Source organism: Eptatretus burgeri, chromosome 5 (assembly GCF_056783735.1).
Source record: "Eptatretus burgeri isolate ZD-2024b chromosome 5, Ebu_testis_v1, whole genome shotgun sequence".
Classification (NCBI taxonomy): domain Eukaryota; kingdom Metazoa; phylum Chordata; class Myxini; order Myxiniformes; family Myxinidae; genus Eptatretus; species Eptatretus burgeri.
Window position 1 is genome coordinate 69,896,620 of NC_140965.1, and position 22,707 is coordinate 69,919,326.

The window sequence follows — 22,707 nt, forward strand, 5'->3', positions numbered from 1 at the left end:
GGGGCAATACCCCTGGATGCTCACCTGATAGCACCTGAAGAAGAAAACCAGGGAACCACTGGTAGGCATGGATGATCCACAAAATATGTAACGGAGAAGAAAGTAAATACCAATGGAATTTTTTATTAATGCCGTGAACAAACTTTGGTACATCACGAGTGATGATAAAGGTTGTGGTCAAGTTTCATCGAAATTGTGCTTGTAGTTTTGGAGAAAAAAAGCAAATACATATTTTGGGGGGCAAACCCCTGACACTACCTTAGAGCCCGATTTTCTAATGTCATGAACAAGCTTTGGTACACCATGGGTGATGAAGGTTGTGGTCAAGTTTCATCAGAATTGCATGTGTCGCATCTGATAAGAAAGCAAGTACCTCTTTAGGGTGGGCAACACCCCCCTCCCTAAACAGCCTCCGTAGACCCCCCTTCAGACCCCAATTTTTTTTTGATGCTGTGAACAAACTTTAGTACATCACGGGTGATGAAGGTTGTGGTCAAGTTTCATCAGCATTGCACGTGTAGTTTCTGAATAGAAAGCAAATGTATACCTCTTTTTGGGGGGAAACCTCCATAAACCCCCTTCGGGCCCACTTTTTTAATGCCATGAACAAACTTTGGTATATCCACGGTGATGAACGTGGTGGTAAAGTTTCATTGAAATCGTATGTGTAGTTTCAGAGAAGTTGATAGAATTTGTGGACGGATGGGCGGACGGATGACGCACCATCCCATAAGCTCCCCGGAACTAAGTTCCAGGTGAGCTAAAACTGAAGCTCCAGAAAAGAAATTTCAATGAAGAAAGCTGAAGTGTAGAGGAGAAAGAAACCATTCTCCACTGTAAAGCGTATTCTACGCATGAAGAGTGGGAGCCGTGGTAAGGGAAAAAGATTTATGGATCAACTAAAGAAAACAAAATTGGCATTCAGGACAGAGACAGTTCCACTTTATATATTTGAAGGAATTGCATCAACAATCCATAGATACCTGACTAATAATAAAATAGAGTAAATAACAGCTAAGGCCAGACATCAAGTGACAGGAGAGGTAGGGATGATGGGAGTTCAAGGCTCACCGGGAAGCAGAGAGGGGGTGGTGGGGACTTGGTTGCAGTGATCGCACTTGGTCGCTATGCAGCAAAGCCAGAGCTTGAAACACAAAGTAGCACGGGGAGGCCAGTGGCAAAGATGAAAAGTGACAGAGGGAAGGGATGCGGGCTCTCCCTGAGGGGGTGGAGTAGACCCAGCTCACTGACATAGACTGGGATACATAAACAGACTCGGCGTGCCTTTTCAGCACCAAGGACAAGGCCACGCTTTTTCAGAGACACCATTCTGCCCTCACCTCACATCAGGACTCCCGCAGTTTCCCCATACGACTGGGGCTGAACAGCAGGCCAGTTTCCTCAATTGAGGTTGCTGAAGGTGTGCAGAAAAATCCCCATTCTTTCATCAAATTCTACCTTCTCTACCGCTCTACCCAAACTCTTTGTGTCTTTCTTCGGGTGTCTGGATCCAAGTATTGTATAGGTGTCAAGTCATTACCCTGCGCTTGCAAAGCGAAAAGCAGGGTTAGGTATTCGGTTGCAGGCGTACATGTGGCGTACGTGTGGCGTACGTGCGTGTCTGCATTTCTAAAATTCATTTTCTTGGAAACTGTTGGTCCGATTAACACGAAATTTTACCATATGAGTGCCTCCGCCTGTATAAATGTTTTATTCATAATTTTGACGGCATAGATCACGTGGTACGGACACTATCTTGGAAAAACGTTACACCTCTATATCCCCCAAACCACTCAATGGAAAAAATTGAAACATGGCTCATTGTCAAGTCCTCCCAATGGGGAATAAGATATGTTGATGATGATGTCATCGGTGCCTTCATAAAGACGTCATAATTTGACAAATACAATGCTTGATCTGATCAGTATTTATTTTTTTATTCCTCTGCAACTGTTAGTCCGATGGACACAAAATTTTCAGAATATGAGTGGCTCCTGCTGTATAATTTTTTTTAATGATAATTATGATGTCATAGGTCACGTGGTACAGGCAGGCCTGGTGTTGGCACAGTGGTTAGGGCAGCGGCTCGGGATCCAAAAGGTCCTGAGTTCAAGCCCCGTTGGGGCACTGAATTAATACACCAGGGGGTTGACTCAGCCTGTCATCCTTCCGAGGTCGGCAAAACGAGTACCAGTGTACTGGGCCTGGTGTATGCCCCGGTTAGAATAGGTGTACCATATCTCTGTGTGTCGTTAGAGGCGACCAGGGTTGCGTCAGGAAGGGCATCCAGTGTAAAAACCTATGCCAAATCAATATGCGGACAATAAAACGGATTTCCATACCGGATCGGTCGAGGCCCAGGTTACCAACAACCGCCACCGGTACTGTTGGTCAGCAGGGTACCGGTGGAAATTGTTACTGCTGGGCAAAGGAGGAGAAGGAGACGGGGAAGGCGTGTCCAAAGGCAGTGGGAGAGGGGGAAGGGTAGAAGTGTGGAGGTGAGAGTTGGAACTCTGAATGTTGGGACGATGACTGGAAAAGGGCGAGAGTTGGCTTATATGATGGAGAGAAGAAAGGTGGACATACTGTGTGTACAAGAGACCAAGTGGATGGGGAGTAAGGCTCGGAGCATTGGAGGTGGTTTCAAACTGTTCTACCATGGTGTGATGGGAGGAGAAATGGTGTCGGGGTAATCCTGAAGGAGGATTATGTCAAGAGGGTATTGGACGTGAGGAGAGTGTCTGACCGAGTGATGAGTGTGAAGTTGGAAATTGAAGGGGTGATGATGAATGTCATCAGTGCATATTCCCCACATATGGGGTGTGAGATGGAGTATAAAGATTTCTGGAGTGAGTTAGATGAAGTGGTGGAGGGTGTATCCAAGGATGAAAGAGTGGTGATTGGAGCAGATTTCAATGGGCATGTTGGGGAAGGGAATAAAGACGATGAGGAGGTGATGGCTAGGTACGGTCTCAACAAGAGAAATGTGGAAGAGAAAATGGTGGTAGAGTTTGCAAAAAGAATGGAAATGGCAGTGGTAAATACGTATTTCAAGAAGAAGGAGGAACACAGGGTGACGTACAAGAGTGGAGGAAAGTGCACACAGGTGGATTACATCTTAAGCAGGAGATGCAACCTGAAAGAGATTAGAGACTGCAAGGTGGTGGCAGGGGAGAGTGTAGCTCGACGGCATCGATTGGTGGTCTGTAGGATGATTTTGGAGGTGAGGTTGAGGAAGAGAGTGAGGGCTGAACCAAGGACCAGATGGTGGAAGCTGAAGGAGGAAGACTTGCGTGGAATTTTGGGAGGAGGCGAGACAGGTGTTGGATGGTGGTAAAGAGGTGTGGGATGATTGAGCAACTACAGCAGAAGTGGTGAGGGAGATAGCTAGGAAGGTACTTGGTGTGACATCTGGACAGAGGAAGGAAGATAAGGAGACTTGGTGGTGGAACGAGGAAGTACAAGAAAGTATAAAGAAGAAGGGGTTGGCGAAAAAGAAGTGGGATAGCCAGAGAGATGAAGAAAGTAGACAGGAGTACAAGGAGTGGCGGTGCAAGTCGAAGGGAGAGGTGGCAAAGGCTAAGGAAAAGGCATATGGCGAGCTGTATGAGAAGTTTGATACAAAGGAAGGGGAAAAGGATTTATACCGATTGGCAAGACAGAGGGACCGAGCTGGGAATGATGTGCTGCAGGTTCGGGTGATAAAGGACGCAAATGGGAATGTGCTAACGAGCGAGGAGAGTGTGTTGAGAAGGTGGATGGAGTACTTTGAGGAGCTGATGAATGACGAAAATGAGAGAGAGAAGGTTGGAAGAGGTGGAGATAGTGAATCAGGAAGTGGGGTGGATCAGTAAGGATGAAGTGAGGATTGCTATGAAGAGGATGAAAAGTGGAAAGGCGGTTGGCCCAGATGATATACCAGTGGAGGCATGGAAGTGTTTAGGAGAGATGGCAGTGGAGTTTTTAACCAGATTGTTGAATAAAATCTTGGAAAGTGAATGGATGCCTGAGGAGTGGAGAGTAAGTGAACTGGTTCTGAATTTTAAGAACAAGGATGAGGTGCAGAGCTGTGGTAATTACAGAGGTATAAAGTTGTTAAGCCACACCATGAAGTTGTGGGAAAAAGTAGTGGAAGCTCGGTTGAGAGGAGAGGTGATGATTTTTGAGCAGCAATATGGCTTTATGCCAGGAAAGAGCACCACTGATGCGATGTTTGCTTTGAGAATGTTGATGGAGAAGTATAGGGAAGGCCAGAAGGAGTTGCATTGTCTGTTTGTGGATTTAGAGAAAGCGAATGACAGGAGTTGTGGCATTGCATGAGGAAGTCGGGAGTGGTGGAGAAATACGTGAGGATTGTGCAGGATATGTATGAGGACAGTGTGACAGCGGTGAGGTGTGTGGTAGGAATGACGGACCGGTTGAAGGTAAAAGTGGGATTGCACCAAGGATCGACTCTGAGCCCTTTCCTGTTTGCAGTGGTGATGGACAGGTTGACGGACGAGATCAGACTGGAGTCGCCATGGACTTTGATGTTCGCGGATGACATCATGATCTGTAGGGAGAGTAGGGAGCAGGCTGAGGCGAGCCTCGAGCGGTGGAGGTACGCACTGGAGAGAAGGGGAATGATAGTCAGTAGGAGTAAGACGGAGTACATGTGCGTAAATGAGAGGGAGGGCGGTGGTATGGTGCGGTTGCAAGGAGTTGAGGTGGGGAAGGTGGATGGGTTTAAATACTTGGGATCAACTGTCCAAAGTAACTGAGAGTGTGGTAGAGAAGCGAAAAAGAGAGTGCAGGCAGGATGGAGTGGGTGGAGAAGAGTTGCAGGAGTGATTTGTGACAGAAGGGTAGCTGCAAGAGTGAAGGGGAAAGTATATAAGACAGTAGTGAGACCGGCTATGTTGTATGGTTTGGAGGTGGTGCTGCTGACAAAAAGACAGGAAGCGGAGCATATATGGACAGGATAATATCTTATATGGACAGGATAGGAAATGAGTATGAGTATATTAGAGGGACAGCGCAGGTAGGACGGTTTGGAGACAAAGTAAGAGAGGTGAGATTGAGATGGTTTGGACATGTGCACAGGAGGGAAGTGGAGTACATCGGGAGAAGGATGCTGAGGATGGAGCCGCCAGGTAGGAGGAGAAGAGGAAGGCCAAAGAAGAGGTTCATGGATGCGGTGAGGGCGGACATGCGGGTGGTTGGAGTGTCAATGGAAGATGTGGAGGATAGAGCGAAATGGAGACGGATGATCCGCTGTGGCAACCCCTAACGGGAGCAGCTGGAAGAAGAAGAAGAAGAGGAAGAAGAGGAAGAAGAGGAAGAAGAGGAAGAAGAGGAAGAAGAATAATAAGAATAAGAATAATAAGAATAAGAATAATAAGAATAAGAATAATAAGAATAAGAATAATAAGAATAAGAATAATAAGAATAAGAATAATAAGAATAATAAGAATAAGAATAATAAGAATAAGAATAATAAGAATAAGAATAATAATAAGAATAATAATAAGAATAAGAATAAGAATAAGAATAAGAATAAGAATAAGAATAAGAATAAGAATAAGAAGAAGAATAAGAATAAGAAGAAGAAGAAGAAGAAGAAGAAGAAGAAGAATAAGAAGAAGAAGGTCACGTGGTGCAGGTGCCGTCTTGGAAAAATCGAAAAACGTTACACCTCTTTATCTCCAAAACCACTCCAGGGGAAAAAATTGAAACATGGCTTATTGTCAAGTATTCCCCTTGGGGAATAACATATGTTAATGATAATGTCATCGGTACCTTAATTATGACGTCATAATTTGACAAATACAACGCTTGATTGGATTAGTATGAATTTTATTTCTCTGCAATTCTTGATCCAAATGACACCAAATTTTCACCATAGGAGCGCCTCCTCCTGAAGAATATGTTAATGACAATTACATCGCAGGTCATGTTGTACAGGCGCCATCTTGGAAAAAGTTCACACCTCTATATCTCTGAAACCACTCCATGGAAAAAAATTGAGACCTGGCTCATTGTCAACGACTCCCCATGTGGAATACGATATGTTAATGATGATGTCATCGGTGCCTTCATGATGACGTCATAATTCGACAAGTACAACATTTATCTGATCATTATGAATTGTTTTTCTCAGCAACTGTTGGTCTGATGGACACGAAAGTTTCACCATAGAGGCACCTCCTCCTGTCAAATATTTTAATGATAAGCATGATGTCATAGGTCATTGGGTACAGGCACCATCTTGGAAAAAACAAAAAACAATGCACCTCCATCTCCAAAACCATTGTCTGCGCAGGGTAAGTATTCCATGAATACCATCTTGTTGTTCTAAGTTGCCTGGAACAGAATGTTTGCATAAAGTTAAGGGAAATGTATATGTGCCTGGAAATGTCCTTGAATTGCTTGTGATGCCCATATCCTGATTTTTTTCCCACCATTTCTCACTTTTCTCCCTTGCCATTTCTCCAATCATTTTCCACTCTTTCGTTGATTTGCTTGTGCAATAAGTTAATGAAACTGTTGATTCATTTCCTGACTTATCCTGCTCACGTTTGATCTTGGGTAGCGCTCCTGAGGCGATTGGTCCGAGATTACAAATTCTAATGGTAGCCCATAGAGAGGGGCATGTGGTGTTGGTTCACTCGGTCAATAAGGTAGCTGCCACATAGTTGCCAGCACGTTTCCCCATCTACTCCATTCATCTGACCGGTACGGTAAACCGACCTTGAGCATGAAGATCCAAAAAGAGGTGAGTGTTGGCGACAGCATCCCTGGTCTTTTTTGTAAACATGCCTGGCTCTGAGTTATCGACCAGCATGGCCATCACAATACCATAATACAAGAACAAGGGCAATCAGAGATTGCAGACCCTCACCAAGACTTGTTTAGTGTGATGTTTGTGTAATGTTGTGTTCTGTAATTAATAATAGACGTAACTATAACTGCCACTTTATAAATGCTGGCAGTGGTGACTGAGTACCAAGATGTCCTGCGTTGATCGAACACCTGACCCTGACCAATGACATTTATTATTATTATTCTTCAATTGAATTCAGAATGGGATTAAAATAGATTCAATTCAAATCAAATGGAAGACCAAATGGCACCAGCACTGAAGTCATCAGAAGGACCCGAATAATCAAAAAGAAAAGATGGAGGCAGGCATCAGGAGGAACCTGGATATGATTCAGGTTTCAGCTGCTACTCCACCCTCAAACCCATCCAGGTGCAGCCAAGTGAGCCTTATTCAAAAATACGTAAATAAATAAGAACCCAGATTCAAAAAATTAAATAATTCTGGCTGCCAAACCATGCATTTGATCAGGTTGAAATTGAAAATAAATATTCAACATCACCACCAGATTAGAACTGTGAAGTTTCACGTCAATCGATGAAGTGGTTGAAGAGAAATAATTTTTAAATATTCTCGTTCAATTCAATATGGCTACTAGACCATGTGACCTATCAATTATATGTGAACACGCTGGTGTCCCCAAGACTTGGGGAACACGTGTGTGAAGTTTCCCCTCGATCTGTCAAGCCGTTCTGGAGAAGATGTTTTAAAGGTTTCAAGATAAATCCAATATGGCTGACAAACCACGAGATCTATGATGTCATAGGATGGGAACGTTTTGTTCCTCAGGGATAGGTGGCCATAAAGTTAAAGTTTTGCCTCGATAATAAAGTTTCGCCTCGATCTGTCCAGCCGTTACGGAGAAGAAGATTTTTGAAGGTTCTTTAAAATTAAAAAAAATTTAAAAACATGATTGCCAAATCACGTAATCGATAATGTGATCAATTTTTTCTGTCGACCAACCCCTAGATAACCCTCAAAAAATTTCATAATGATCGGATTTAGCGTTCTACATTTGCAATTATGATGTCATAACAAAGACACCCATGACATCATTTAAAAAATAAAATCATACTTATTCCCCAAGCGGAATGCTTGCCATGTGCCAAGTTTCTATTTTTGCCAATGTGCGGTTTCGAAGATACAGAGGTCCAATGTTTTTCCTTTTTTCCAATGTGGCTGCCACACCTCATGATTTATGACTTCATAATTATCAAAAAACATTCTACATGAGTGTCACTCGTATTGTGATAATTTTGTGTCAATCCAACAAGCGGTAGCAGAGAAGAACCGTACTCACATTCTGTGCGAACAAGCAAACAGACAAATGAAAAATCACTCATAGAATGACACTTGGCAAAACAGAATGAAGTAGAATGACACTCAGAAGAGTGCTTACCTCTGACAGGCTGAACAGTTTACATTTTCTATCCCATTGATTGGCTGGATCTGAACCAAAATCAAATTGACTTGTTCTTGGCACCTAACCAACTTAAATCCATCTAATTTTGTCATAAGTTGTCCACAACTTCTTGAGAAATCATGATATAGTGTTACGAATATGGCAGACATGAGCACTCAACATTCAGGTCCTTATAGAACAGTTATATCGGTAAGTGTGTGTTTCTAGTGAGGGTCCCGTCCCTTGTCGAATGGGAATTAAGTGTATGTACACTGCACAGTTATTTTATAGATAGGATTTTCACTAACAACACTCTGGACCATTCCCCGCACGATGGAGTGTCGAACACGCATGTGGGCGGAGTTCCCTCGGTCACCGAAGTTCTGACTCCACGCTTCGGCCAATCGGAAGGGAGCGAGCACGTTTTCCGCATTTCAGCCAATGGGCGCAGAGCGAGCTCCAAGAGAAGGAGAGTCTCTTTGGGGGGAGGGGGATCGAGATGCCCCGACATGCCCCCCAACCAATCACGGGGAGACAACCGATTTCCCCCGGCGAATGTGGGGTGCGGTAACATGTTCCCCACCCCGTCGGAGAAAAAATAGACGGCACGGCACGGTCATCTCGTAGCCGGTCTCGTCTTGTCGCTTGCGCTGGCCTCATCTTGTCGCTGGCGCTGGTCTCGTCTTGTCGCTGGCGCTGGTCTCATCTTGTCGCTGGCGCTGGTCTCGTCTTGTCTTGTCGCTGGTCTCATCACGGTGATCCCTCGCCTCGTCATTATTCGAGCTGGCTGGCATCCTTGGCTGAATACTTGATCCCTCGGTGCCTGGTATATCGGCGCGGATTCGAGTCCCGCCACCGAACAAGATCAACGTTACCGCACGAGGCGGGCAGGTGCAAGAACAGGCCCTTCCCTCAGCTCGTCTTCCCTCCCGAGCTGTAGGGCACAATAAAGGGCAATTGGCCCCATTTCTTGGTGTGTGTGTGTGTGTGTGTGTGCGGGTGCGTGCGCGTCGCCAGTCCGATAAGTAGACATTGCTTAAGTATCTCGCCCTTGTACATTGACTGCATATTCATGATAACTCTGCTCTGTGTTCCCCTCCCCAATTATTGTTGTTAATAAATTCCCCTCTTGTTGAATGTACCAGCTCGTTCTTTGTCATTTCTGCCATTGGTTTGCCACGGTGCGTATTGGGGATTAGGAAGGCCGTTGCCGTAGTTGTACATTTGTACCGACGGGCCTCGGTAACCATCCGCTCGGGTTACGCACGGTTCGAGCACGGTAACGGCTCGTTCCGCTCGAGGCCTGCCGAGGGTGTGAATTCCCCAGCAAGCTTTGCCGCGTGGGTACTTAGGTATATTGAAGTTGGCAATTAACCCTACTCCACGAGGTCGAATTATAATTGGCGATTCATGGTCCTGTAAAGGACCTTCGGATTTATCTGAGGATCATGACCTAAATTCCAGTGTGTTCAGTGGAGCCGACTCTACTGCTCCCCCTAGCGGTCGTGCTCGCCACCGATACCTGGCCCCACAACAATATATAGTTTTTGGCCCCATCTCTCAATTTTAGAAATTAGGCCTATGTTGACCTTTTGACCTTAACAATAATTGGTGGTTGAATTCAGTGACCTGATATGCAAATCTTCTTCAAATTTGAAGTCAATCCGATGAAAATGGAGGATTTTAGAAATTTAAAAAAGTTGTTGATCTTTGGTCATTGATGACCATTTGACCTCAAAAATAAATAGGATTATGTCGGACCACCAACTCAATTTGGTAAAGTTTCGTGAAGATATGTTTAAATTGTGATCTGTAAGCGATTAAAGGTGAGTGGACAGATAAACAAAAACACAAACGGAAGCGATCAACATATTTATCCAAAAAAATAACTATTTTTTGTCAAGTAACAAATGGACCCGAATACAATACCCTCTCCTCTGGCAAGGGTACTAAAGGATTGCTGTAAATTATTTTGGGCTGGCAGGATGGCTTTGAGATATGTACACTCGTCTCTAAGCTGTCTAGCCTGGGTTTAATTATCTGACGAGCTATAAGTTGTCCTCCCAGTGTTTCACAAGCAGCGTGATTCATCAATGTGTGTGCCATCTCTCAGATGGACGTTAAACGGGAATACCGTCTGTCAGCATTAATTGGTGCACATTAAAAAAAAAACTGTCCTTTGCGAAGAGGAAGCGCGCTATCACCTGCACCATGGTCAAATTCCTGCCCTAACTACTGCTGGGAAGGCAATGGCAAACCACCCAGCATAACCCTTTACTCAAGAAGCTGCTTCGGCGGTACAGACACTGTGAAGAGTCTGGGGAAAGAGAAAGAGAAAGAGAAAGAGAAAGAGAAAGAGAAAGAGAAAGAGAAAGAGAAAGAGAAAGAGAAAGAGAAAGAGAAAGAGAAAGAGAAAGAGAAAGAGAAAGAGAGAGAGAGAGAGAGAGAGAGAGAGAGAGAGAGAGAGAGAGAGAGAGAGAGAGAGAGAGAGAGAGAGAGAGAGAGAGAGAGAGAGAGAGAGAGAGAGAGAGAGAGAGAGAGAGAGAGAGAGAGAGAGAGAGAGAGAGAGAGAGAGAGAGAGAGAGAGAGAGAGAGAGAGAGAGAGAGAGAGAGAGAGAGAGAGAGAGAGAGAGAGAGAGAGAGAGAGAGAGAGAGAGAGAGAGAGAGAGAGAGAGAGAGAGAGAGAGAGAGAGAGAGAGAGAGAGAGAGAGAGAGAGAGAGAGAGAGAGAGAGAGAGAGAGAGAGAGAGAGAGAGAGAGAGAGAGAGAGAGAGAGAGAGAGAGAGAGAGAGAGAGAGAGAGAGAGAGAGAGAGAGAGAGAGAGAGAGAGAGAGAGAGAGAGAGAGAGAGAGAGAGAGAGAGAGAGAGAGAGAGAGAGAGAGAGAGAGAGAGAGAGAGAGAGAGAGAGAGAGAGAGAGAGAGAGAGAGAGAGAGAGAGAGAGAGAGAGAGAGAGAGAGAGAGAGAGAGAGAGAGAGAGAGAGAGAGAGAGAGAGAGAGAGAGAGAGAGAGAGAGAGAGAGAGAGAGAGAGAGAGAGAGAGAGAGAGAGAGAGAGAGAGAGAGAGAGAGAGAGAGAGAGAGAGAGAGAGAGAGAGAGAGAGAGAGAGAGAGAGAGAGAGAGAGAGAGAGAGAGAGAGAGAGAGAGAGAGAGAGAGAGAGAGAGAGAGAGAGAGAGAGAGAGAGAGAGAGAGAGAGAGAGAGAGAGAGAGAGAGAGAGAGAGAGAGAGAGAGAGAGAGAGAGAGAGAGAGAGAGAGAGAGAGAGAGAGAGAGAGAGAGAGAGAGAGAGATCTTAATTTCACAACACCCTATATAGAACTTTATTTTAATTGTAAACCTTGAAATACTTCCCTTACCTAAAGTAAGAACTTTTAACTTGGAAGCAATTGATTGGTTTCCCGACTGCCCAGATCAGCAAGACAGCATTCTTTCTCGAGGTTACGATCCATTCAGCCCAGAACCTCTCCAAATGGTGGAACTACAACCTCAGCCATGGATCTAGATCAGTAGATTACCCTACATCAATAGATCCACAACCTCAGTTGCATTCATCAGTCAGTCCATCAATGTAACATCACTATTCAAACTTCTCTGGCGAGCAGAGTACCAGCCCTTTGGGCGATCTTGCTCCAAGCATGCAACACATTCTTCTAACGCACTATGGGCAATGTATAGGAAACTGACTGCTTTGAAGAGGGGGGATGGAAAATACCCAGGTTACGTGCATGAAGCAAAAACATACCTCCTGCTTATAATTCAAAACACCTCACTGCACTGGAAAATGTGGAGACAGGAATACTGCACTGTAAATGACGGAGACTTGTAATACCCTCTCCCACCTGGAGGCGGCGCGACACAATACACATTAACATAGAGAATTTTCATCCCCCACCTTCCCCAAGACTACAAGCAAAGGTAAAACCTAAACACTAATTGGGGTCATGTTGATCCTATAGAGGAGGTCTGGATGTAATCAAACCAGAACTGTCGGAGGAGTAGCGAGACAAACACACAAATACCGGTCCGTGAATTATAGTAAGGATTAATAACTCTCATAACACATTCCATTATATTGCTACAGTCCCCGTCCGTTTCGGTTAACTGGTTCGACTCCCATGGATCGTGTCAAAACGACTGCAACCCCCACCAGCTAAATCCGAGCAAGTTCCCAGGCCTGTTTGCCACATTGCAATACTTGTTGGGTATATAACTAGTGGCATACAATCGTACAACTATAGTATAGTACAACTACAAAATGTACCGCAGTGATACTATTATGTTTAAACTCTTGTACTTTATAGTAGTTTATCGTTAATATAGTATTACTATCGAGATACTCTTTCCTGCAATGTATTGTGTGTTGGCACCATTCATTTTTAGCTCACCTGTTCGAAGAACAGAGAGCTATAGCGATACCCCCGGCGCGAGTGTGAGCGTCGTCAGCATGAGCGTGAAAATGTTAAAGTTTTGGTGCAAGTTATTTCCTTTCTAATGTTTTTATCTACCACACTATTTTTTTTACTGATTGCAGTATACAAATACATATATTGCTTTAACATTATTTGGATGAGACTTCACTGCAATGCTTTATAAAAAAAATATTCTTAGACTAGTCTTTTAAAAACGATAAATGTATAAACAGGCGAGCATTGGGTGGCTTTGACACCAACTCTCTGGTTTAAATTAACCTGACATGCTTATTTTGCTCATTATACGCTTCCATGCACGCTTATTATATGCCACTAGTTTCATTAATCTGACATTGTTTCACAGAATAATCCAGAAGTTTACCACAACAAACAACCATGGATCTTACTAGGACGAACCATTGATGTGTCATGGAACTTTTATGTAACGAAGGTGCAGCTCCAAAGGAAAATCCATCAATGCCTTTGTATTCCATGGAAGCCAAGATGGCAGTTGACTTGGAGAGTATATGCAGCTTCCGAGAAGATGACCCCAGGTCAGGGTGTGAGGTAGATGTGACAGACTTACAAACCCTTGCCAAAGTTTGGGATTGATCAAGAAACGAGGATCGCTGCATTATGATTGGTGAATAACCACAGGACTTGGAATTTGCTGTGTTCCATTGGTGAAATTGTAAGGTTCGGTTGCAACGATTGGATTTCCCCCTTTTCAGGCTGGATAAAAGCAATGGTTTCATTCTATTAAATGTTTCTCATGACAAGAAACTGGCTATGGAAGTGACGTCAACCTCTTGTAAGAAAGTCATTCCTCGTGCGTCACAATGGATGTAGCTTTCGTTGTAAAGATATCTCTACTTGACCAAGCATCTCCTTGAGCAGCCACCTTGAATTCCACGTGCTCACTGCCTCTCAATGGGGAGAAAATGTACAAAAGCCTCCCGTTGCACACACCTTAAGTCTGTCTGACTCGGTTCAAGTCTTTTTGGAAGAAGCTTGTACGAGTGCACTGCATGTGGTATTTAGACCTGTGTTGTTGAACCATCAATCCCCTTTAAGGGAGCAATCATCCCTTAAACAAGGAAAGATTCGCTTTACATCGCTTTCCTGGTCAGATTACAGGACACACCACGTTTCACACAACCTCAGATTCAAAACAAGGCTCGACAAACAACTGTGTGATTGTTAAGGCCTTCAGTTGCTGGACTTGCACACTATAGATATTGTCGTGTCCAGGGGGTTTAGCCCCTTCCTGGATGGAGAGCCAAACGGTTTTCTCCTTTGGAGGCGAACACGTGATCCTTGGAAATTAATGGCGCTCACGGGACGGAAAGGCGGCAAGGACAGAGGCAAATGGTTTTATACTTGAACCCACAACAAATAGACAACACAAGCAACTTAAATAAATACGGGGATTTAATGAAAATAAATCAAATATTTACAATGGTAGAAATTCAAAGTGCAAAAATAAAAATGGAACGCGAGCCCACACAGACTTTAATACAGACAAGGGGACAGAAAATAATAAAAGCAAAATCCTCCCTTTCTCCCGGCACTTAGCTGTGTGCCCAAAGATGAGTTTCTGGAGCTTGAGGTTTGCCAAACTCGCACCATTGGCAACACCATCAGCAAAATATGAGGAAATAGGCTCTCAAGGTTTGGCTTTTTCCATGAAAGATGTCAAGGAAACACATATCAAAAAAAACATTTTTTACAAGATTTCGGAGATGGCCGAGTCGAGAGATTCCTTGAAATTGGTCGATTTCACATGGATTAACTCAGATGACTGTCCTGGATCTTGGAATATCAAGGAATTACAGGGAATTTTTATGCACAGGAGGAGGCCATTCGGCCCATCATGCCTGCGCCATACCAATACCAGATTTTAATCAATCCGTTGATACCCCTTCCCTTTGTGTGCAGCCTTTTAGTTGTTCCACTGGTACTCACTTCGCCGACCTTGGAAGGATGACAAGCTGAGTCAACCCCATGGTGTTAATTCAGCAGCCAACGGGGCTTGAACTCAGGACCCTAGGATCCCAAGGCACCACCTTAACCGCGAAGCAAACACCAGGTTATTATATAAAGAAAGTCAAAGACACTCAAATCAACTCGAAGAAACACCGTTGGTATCCTTTAAACCACGTATCAAAACCAATTCACACTATAATGCCATCTTTAAAGAAATTATGCTCAGCCCCCTTGGCGAAATAACAAAAAACATAATAATAATAATAATAATAATAATAATAATAATCACGATGTCATATAATATCTTGCATAAGTACCTCCGCCACTGAGGGTGGATGGAGGTTATGTTTTCACCTGTCTGTTTGTCTGTGAACAGGATATCTCAAAAAGTTGAAGATGGATTTGGACAAAATTTGGTGGAGACGTTGGATGTGTGACAAGGACAAATTTATGAGATTTTGGTGAAGATCAGGATCTGGATCCAGACAATGGAATTTTTTAAGTGATTCTTCACAATTGAGAGAAAGGGTCAAAAACGATATGGAGCATGATGTTTCAAAAAGTTAAAGACGGGTTATGACAAAACTTGGTGGACGAGTTGGGAAGATAACAAAAACAAGCCGATTAGATGTTGGTTCAGTCGGGATCCAGATCCGGCCAATCAGTGGGAGACAAAACGTAAAGTGTTCAGCCTGACGGAGATATACGCTCTACCGAGTGCGTTCCAGTTAACCTCCGCCATCGAAGATCAGAGGTTACTGTTTTCACCCCTTTCTGTTTGTTACTTACGAAATCTAAAGATTTCGTAAGTATATTGATGACTTCCATTTCTGTTTGTTTGTTTGTTTGTGTGTTTGTTATTTACGAAATCTAAAGATTTCGTAAGTATATTGATCAGTTCCGTTTCTGTTTGTTTGTTTGTGTGTTTGTTTGTGTGTTTGTTTGTTTGTTTGTAGGCACGATAACTCAAGAACAGAAGAAGCTACCAATGTCAAATTACACCATGCGATTCAGGAGGGTGATGGCTAGCGCTGATTACATTTTGGTCAAAATCGGTCAAAGGTCAAGGTCACAGTGAGGTCAAACATCAAAAAAAATTATAACTCGAAAACGGAAGAAGCTACCAATGTCAAATTACACCACATGATTCAGGAGGGTGATGGCAAGCGCTGATTAGATTTTGGTCAAAATTGGTCAAAGGTCAAGGTCACGGTGAGGTCAAATATTCGATTTTTGATGGTTTGGTACAGATAACTCGAGAACGGAAGAAGCTATCAATGTCAAATTACAACACGTGATTAAGGAGGGTGATGGCTAGTGCTGAGTAGATTTTGGCCAAATTCAGTCAAAGGTGAAGGTCACAGTGAGGTCAAGCAACCAAAACATTCGATTTTTGATGGTTTGGTACAGAATCATCGTACAAACTTCTGGTTTGCGTCGCTACCTTCTCAAGAGACAGCTTTCATTAGACAAGGTCAGAGGTCAAGTTGACGATTTCGTAAGTACCATTCTATGACTGCTTGTTTGTTTGTTTGTTTGTTTGGAGGCACGATAACTCGAGAACGGAAGAAGCTACCAATGTCAAATTAAACCACGTGATTCAGGAGGCTGATGGCTAGTGCTGATTGGATTTTGGTCAAAATCGGTCAAAGGTCAAGGTCACAGTGAGGTCAAACATCCAAAAAATGATAACTCGAGAACGGAAGAAGCTACCGATGTCAAATTACACCACGTGAATCAGGAGGGTGGTGGCTAGCGCTGATTAGATTTTGGTCAAAATCGTTAAAGGTCAAGGTCACAGTGAGGTCAAACATCCAAAACATTCGATTTTTGATGGTTTGGTACAGAATTATCGTAGAAACTTCTGGTTTGCTTCGCTACCTTCTCTCGAGACAGCTTTTATTAGACAAGGTCAGAGGTCAAGTTGACGATTTCGTAAGTACCAGTCTATGACTGCTTGTTTGTTTGTTTGTTTGTTTGTAGGCACAATAACTCGAGAATAGAAGGAGCTACCAATGTCAAATTACACCAGGTGATTCAGGAGGCTGATAACTAGTGCTGATTAGAATTTGGTCAAAATCGGTCAAAGGTCAAGGTCACAGTGAGGTCAAACAACCAAAAAATGATAACTCGAGAACGGAAGAAGCTTCCATGTCAAATTACACCACGTGATTCAGGAGGGTGGTGGCTAGCGCTGATTAGATTTTGGTCAAAATCGGTCAAAGGTCAAGGTCACAGTGAGGTCAAACATCCAAAACATTCGATTTTTGATGGTTTGGTACAGAATCATCGTAGAAACTTCTGGTTTGCGTCGCTACCTTCTCCAGAGACAGCTTTTATTCGACAAGGTCAGACGTCAAGTTGACGATTTCGTAAGTACCAGGCTATGACTGCTTGTTTGTGTGTTTGTTTGTTTGTTTGTAGGCACGATAACTCGAGAACGGAAGAAGCTACCAATGTCAAATTACACCACGTGATTCAGGAGGGTGATGGCTGGTGCTGATTATATTTTGGTCCAAATCGGACGGTCTATACTGTATAGTCACAGTGAGGTCAAACATCCAAAAAATAGTTATAACTCGAACGGAAGAAGCTACCAATGTCAAATTAGACCACGTGATTCAGGAGGGTGATGGCTCGCGCTGATTAGATTTTGGTCAAAATCTGTCAAAGGTCAAGGTCACAGTGAGGTCAAACATTAAAAAAATATAACTCGCGAATGGAAGAAGCTACCAATGTCAAATTACACCATGTGATTCAGGAGGGTGATTTTTTTTTTGGTTTTTATTTGTATACCTTGTCGAGACTCGTATGAGAGCTGACACACAACTCACAGCAAGGGGGCATGAAATAAGAGGGGCAGGAGTGGAAGGGACAAAACAGTGGGGAACAGACACATTCGGTGAAATGTGGAAGGGAGAGGGATGGGGATGGGATGGGGAACATGGCGAAGAGAAGATGGACATTACAGGAACTTTCAGGAAGGAAAGCAGGGGAATTGAAGGAAGTGGGCTTGGGTGGATTATCGGGGGTAGAAAAGATGGCTAGCGCTGATTAGATTTTGGTCAAAATCGGTCAAAGGTCAAGGTCACAGTGAGGTCAAATATTCGATTTATGATGGTTTGGTACAGAATCATCGTAGAAACTTCTGGTTTGCGTCGCTACCTTCTCTGGATACAGCTTTTATTCGACAAGGTCAGAGGTCAAGTTGACGATTTCGTAAGTACCTGTCTATGACTGCTTGTTTGTTTGTTTGTTTGTTTGTAGGCATGATAACTCGAGAACGGAGGAAGCTACCAAAGTCAAAGTACACCACGTGATTCAGGAGGGTGATGGCTAGTGCTGATTAGATTTTGGTCAAAATCGGTCAAAGGTCAAGGTCACAGTGAGGTGAAACATAATTCCGTAAATTCATGTGGAGAAATGGAGTATTTTTGCTTCGCTCGACGTTACGAGTTCGTTTTAACTTCGATTTTAATTTTCTCTTCGGTTTTTGCGATCGCTTGGGACGCTTAAAACTCGGTTGTCGAAATTGTGGTAAAAATCGGATGTTTTGGAGACGTTTTAAGATTGTATAAAAAATATTTCACTCAACGAGTCACGGGTCGTCCCATGATGCAGTGCGCTCGAGCAGACACGTCGTTGAGTGAGTTGAGTGAAGGTTTTGCGTGGAGAAATGGAGATATTTTGCTTCGCTCGACGTTACGAGTTAGTTTTAACTTCGATTTTAGCGATCGCTTAGGACGCTTAAAACTCGGTTGTCGAAATTCTGGAACAGCGATGAATAACTGCTATATATTATAAATAATAAGTCTTTTATCAGATTCTTCTGAAAAGTAATACACCTATTATCTGGCATATCCTCCTGGTACTGAATCACTTTTTTAAAAATAAAAACAAAAAAATGGAATTTTTATAAGAAATCTAGTTTTTGTATGGGACTCATTATCTGCAAACAACAGTGTAAAATCGTAGACCACAATGAATTTAGAATTCAAGCTCCCCTTGGGCTTCTGACTGATTCATGCTTTTATTAGACAAGGTCAGAGGTCAAGTTGATGATTTTGTAAGTACCAGTCTATGACTGCTTGTTTGTTTGTTTGTTTGTTTGTTTGTGTGTTTGTTTGTTTGTTTGTAGGCACGATAACTCGAGAACGGAAGGAGCTACCAATGTCAAATTACACCACGTGATTCAGGGTGTGATGGCTAGTGCTGATTAGATTTTGGTCAAAATCGGTCAAAGGTTAAGGTCACAGTGAGGTCAAATAGTCGATTTTTTGATGGTTTGGTACAGATAACTCGAGAACGGAAGAAGCTGCCAATGTCAAATTACACCACGTGATTCAGGAGGGTGATGGCTAGTGCTGATTAGATTTTGGTCAAAATCGGTCAAAGGTCAAGGTCACAGTGAGGTCAAACATCCAAAAAATGATAACTCAAGAACGGAAGAAGCTTCCAATGTCAAATTACACCACGTGATTCAGGAGGGTGGTGGCTCGCGCTGATTAGATTTTGGTCAAAATCGGTCAAAGGTCAAGGTCATGGTGAGGTCAAACATCCAAAACATTCGATTTTTGATGGTTTGGTACAGAATCATCGTAGAAACTTCTGGTTTGTGTCGCTATCTTCTCCAGAGACAGCTTTTATTCGACAAGGTCAGAGGTTAAGTTGATGATTTCGTAAGTACCAGTCTGTGACTGCTTGTTTGTTTGTTTGTTTGTAGGCACGATAACTCGAGAACGGAAGAAGCTACCAATGTGAAATTACACCACGTGATTCAGGAGCATGATGGCTAGTGCTGATTAGATTTTGGTCAAAATAGGTCAAAGGTCAAGGTCACGGTGAGGTCAAATATTCGATTTTTAATGGCTTGGTACAGATAACTCGAGAACGGAAGAAGCAACCAATGTCAAATTACACCACGTGATTCAGGAGGGTGATGGCCAGTGCTGCTTAGATTTTGGTCAAAATCGGTCAAAGGTCAAGGTCACAGTGAGGTCAAACGTGATTTTTGATGGTTTGGTACAGAATCATCGTAGAAACTTCTGGTTTGCGTCGCTACCTTCTCTGGAGACAGCTTTTATTCGACAAGGTCAGAGGTCAAGTTGACGATTTCGTAAGTACCAGTCTATGACTGCTTGTCTGTTTGTTTGTTTGTGTGTAAACAGTATTGCGGAAAAACCCCTCGACGGATTTCAACGAAACTTGGTGAGGGGATTAGGTATGGTCCAAAGACCATGCCATTATATTTTAGACTCTGTCCAAAATCCAATATGGCCGCTTTGGCGGCCATTTTGAAAAAATATTTGAATTTTTTTTTTTGCATTTCTACATGTTTTAAGTGATTTCCAATCCCCCCCCCCCAAAAAAAAATGTTGGAGAAAAGAACTATAACTGTCAGCACTGTTGACGTCATATTTAATGAATAAGATATAAGGTTCACTTGAGTGACCCAGCAGTATTGGCGGCGGAGGTTTTGCACTCTACCGAGTGCTCCCCCTCTAATTCATACTGTGCCCTGTTACTTCAACTGACACCAGAAGTTAAAGCACACACGATGAAATGTTTGTTTGTTTTTTCATTAATTGGTGATGAGAGATATAAACGAGAAATAAACTCAGCACATCATTCAAAAATAAAGTGTTTCCAACTCGGTTGAATGAGCAGTGTGTGCTTCACCACTGCCTTCATCCACAGAACACGATCACAGCTCTGCCATTCAAACCAACCAATGCCCCGCACACTCCATGCCCCGCGCAGGGAACCAACACGGCATCCAAAATCCTTTGACCTCAGCTTCCAAAATACTAATTAAGAATAACATAATTCCAAAGATAAACAAAAACATAATATATTAAACAACCCAGAAACATAATGCCTCCGGCACCCTTGGCGCGGAGGCATAAAAATCAACATGTAGATCCGGACATCTCTGCTTATTCCAAAATGGTGAAACAACTACAACCACAGGAAGCAAAACATAGATGTATAAAAGAACACAGTGCATGGTACACGAAGTGCAGCATCAAATCAATTCCACTGGGAAAGGATCTCTCTTAAGCACCTGTTTTCAAACTATCCTGATCAGTCATTATTTCCTGCAATAACTACAGTACACAAAAATACCACATTCAACTTTTAAATGGAATTTGTTTTTTTAAAACAACAGTTGTTGTTGTAGCCACTAACCGGTGTTGGAGCGAGGACGGATACCAAAGTCCCATCCCGAGGTGATATCCATGGACTGTGCATACCCAGCATGAAGGCCATCGTCGGTGCTCTGCTCCTGGACTGCCCTCTCCCCAGTATTCAAACCCGTCTCGAGGGCAGATTTGCTTCCAGCGGGCCCCTTGGCTGCGCATTCTGACAACTGCGCTGAAAGTTGTGATCCAGCCCACTCTACATCATGATCCACAAACACCATCTCGCACATGCCAGTGTCGTCGCTCGTCACGTGCGATTGCCTGATGTGGGCAAGCAATACTGCCGGATCGTCAAGGAAGGCCATGTCCCTCGGCGGGACTCCGACGTTCCGAGTCCGAGGGTGTCCGGCCTTCCGCAGCAACTTTGCCACAAAACTGGTTTACTCCCTGCTTGATATGAACACTACGACAAAGCAAAAAGTACAAAAGCTCTTACGCCTGCAACATGCCTCTTCTCATCAAGATGAGACTCAATGGCGTAGCAAATGGGGACAGAGGAGCGGAAGGTGTAGAAAGCAGAGTAGTCCAGCTGTCGGGTCTGGAAGCAAACAGTGTTTCAGCATGGCTTTGGGCAGCAGCAACTGACGGTTTCAGGAAAGAAAAGAAACTTTGATGGTTAACTTCGAGATAAACCCAGAGATACCAGAAAGACTATTCCGTTAAGCTCGCATCACGCCGACTGCAAGGACGGACGTTTCAGGACGAGTTCGTTCATGGCTTTGCGTTTGACTTTCTGGAAGCGTCAAGCTCAAGCTTGAAGAATGAAGATGAGATTCTCAAAATAAAAGCAACCAGTCTACCTGGGTTTAACAATCCGAGAGTCTTTCACCTGTAACACAGAGCATGGACAAGGAGTCCCAAACAAAACCTGGCACAGTGCAGCGAAACGAATATCACTTACATCGCAAAAGAACAAACGGACCAAACACAAAGGCAGAAATCGTCACATCTTCGCCCGAGCTGCTATTTTCTCCATTTAGGTGAATGTCAAGAGCGAGATGGGCAAAGGTCAGATCAAGGCTTGCAAAGAGGAACGCGGTCTCTTAAGGATTCGCACGAACACATCATAGAATTTCCGAGGTCGATACCAACCGGTCCAGGTCCGAATCGCAAGCAATGATCGGACGCAAGGAAGATAAACCGCCAATTCCACCAGAAGGGCCTACGGTGCTCGGCTAGGAGTAAAGGGCGAAAGGGTGAACACCGGAACGCAGAGATATCTAGTCGAGAGCGTTAGGCCCGGAATCCAGACGCAGAGCACCACACAAGCGGCGTTCGCAGTGCGAATGGAGAGACGACGGATGGAAGCGAGGCCGCTTCCCGTGGAAAACCCAGTGGAGGAAAGGACAGAATGGCGGGAAGACACGGAGAATGCACGGTCTTCCCGTTCCACAGGAGATCGGTGAAGCACTTCTCATGTGTGGGGTGGGGAGAGGCGTGAAGGGGGAGGGGGGAAAGGAATAGGGGGAAAGAAGTGGGGGAACGGAATGGGGGGAAGGAATGGGGGCAAGGAGTGGGGGGACGGAATGAGGGAAGGAGTAGGGGGAGGGGCAAGGAGTGGGGGACGGAATGAGGGAAGGAGTAGGGGGAGGGGAAGGAGTAGGGGGAGGGGGAGGAGGGAGGGGAAGGAGTAGGGGAGGGGGAGGAGGGAGGGGCAAGGAGTGGGGGACGGAATGAGGGAAGGAGTAGGGAGAGGGGGAGGAGTGGGGGGAAGGAGTGGGGGAAAGGAATAGGGAGAAAGAAGTGGGGGAAGGGCAAGGAGTGGGGGAGGAGCAAGGAGTGGGGGAAGGAGTGGGGGAAAGGAATTGGGGGAAAGGAATAGGGAGAAAGAAGTATGGAGAAGGAGTGGGGG

The 22,707-nt window shown here is 44.1% G+C and overlaps 1 protein-coding gene across 2 annotated transcripts in view; it reads right to left on the minus strand.

Moving 5' to 3' along the window:
* The window catches only part of MAPKAP1 (MAPK associated protein 1), a 269,365-nt gene extending 247,053 nt beyond the window's left edge, over positions 1-22,312 (minus strand). For both annotated transcript variants that reach the window (XM_085882336.1, XM_085882335.1), the window contains exon 1: positions 20,842-22,312. In XM_085882336.1, the coding sequence (XP_085738462.1) occupies positions 20,842-21,160 (319 nt within the window). In that variant the 5' untranslated portion in view covers positions 21,161-22,312. The remainder of the gene's footprint in view (positions 1-20,841) is intronic.
* Between the last annotated feature and the right edge of the window lie 395 nt (positions 22,313-22,707).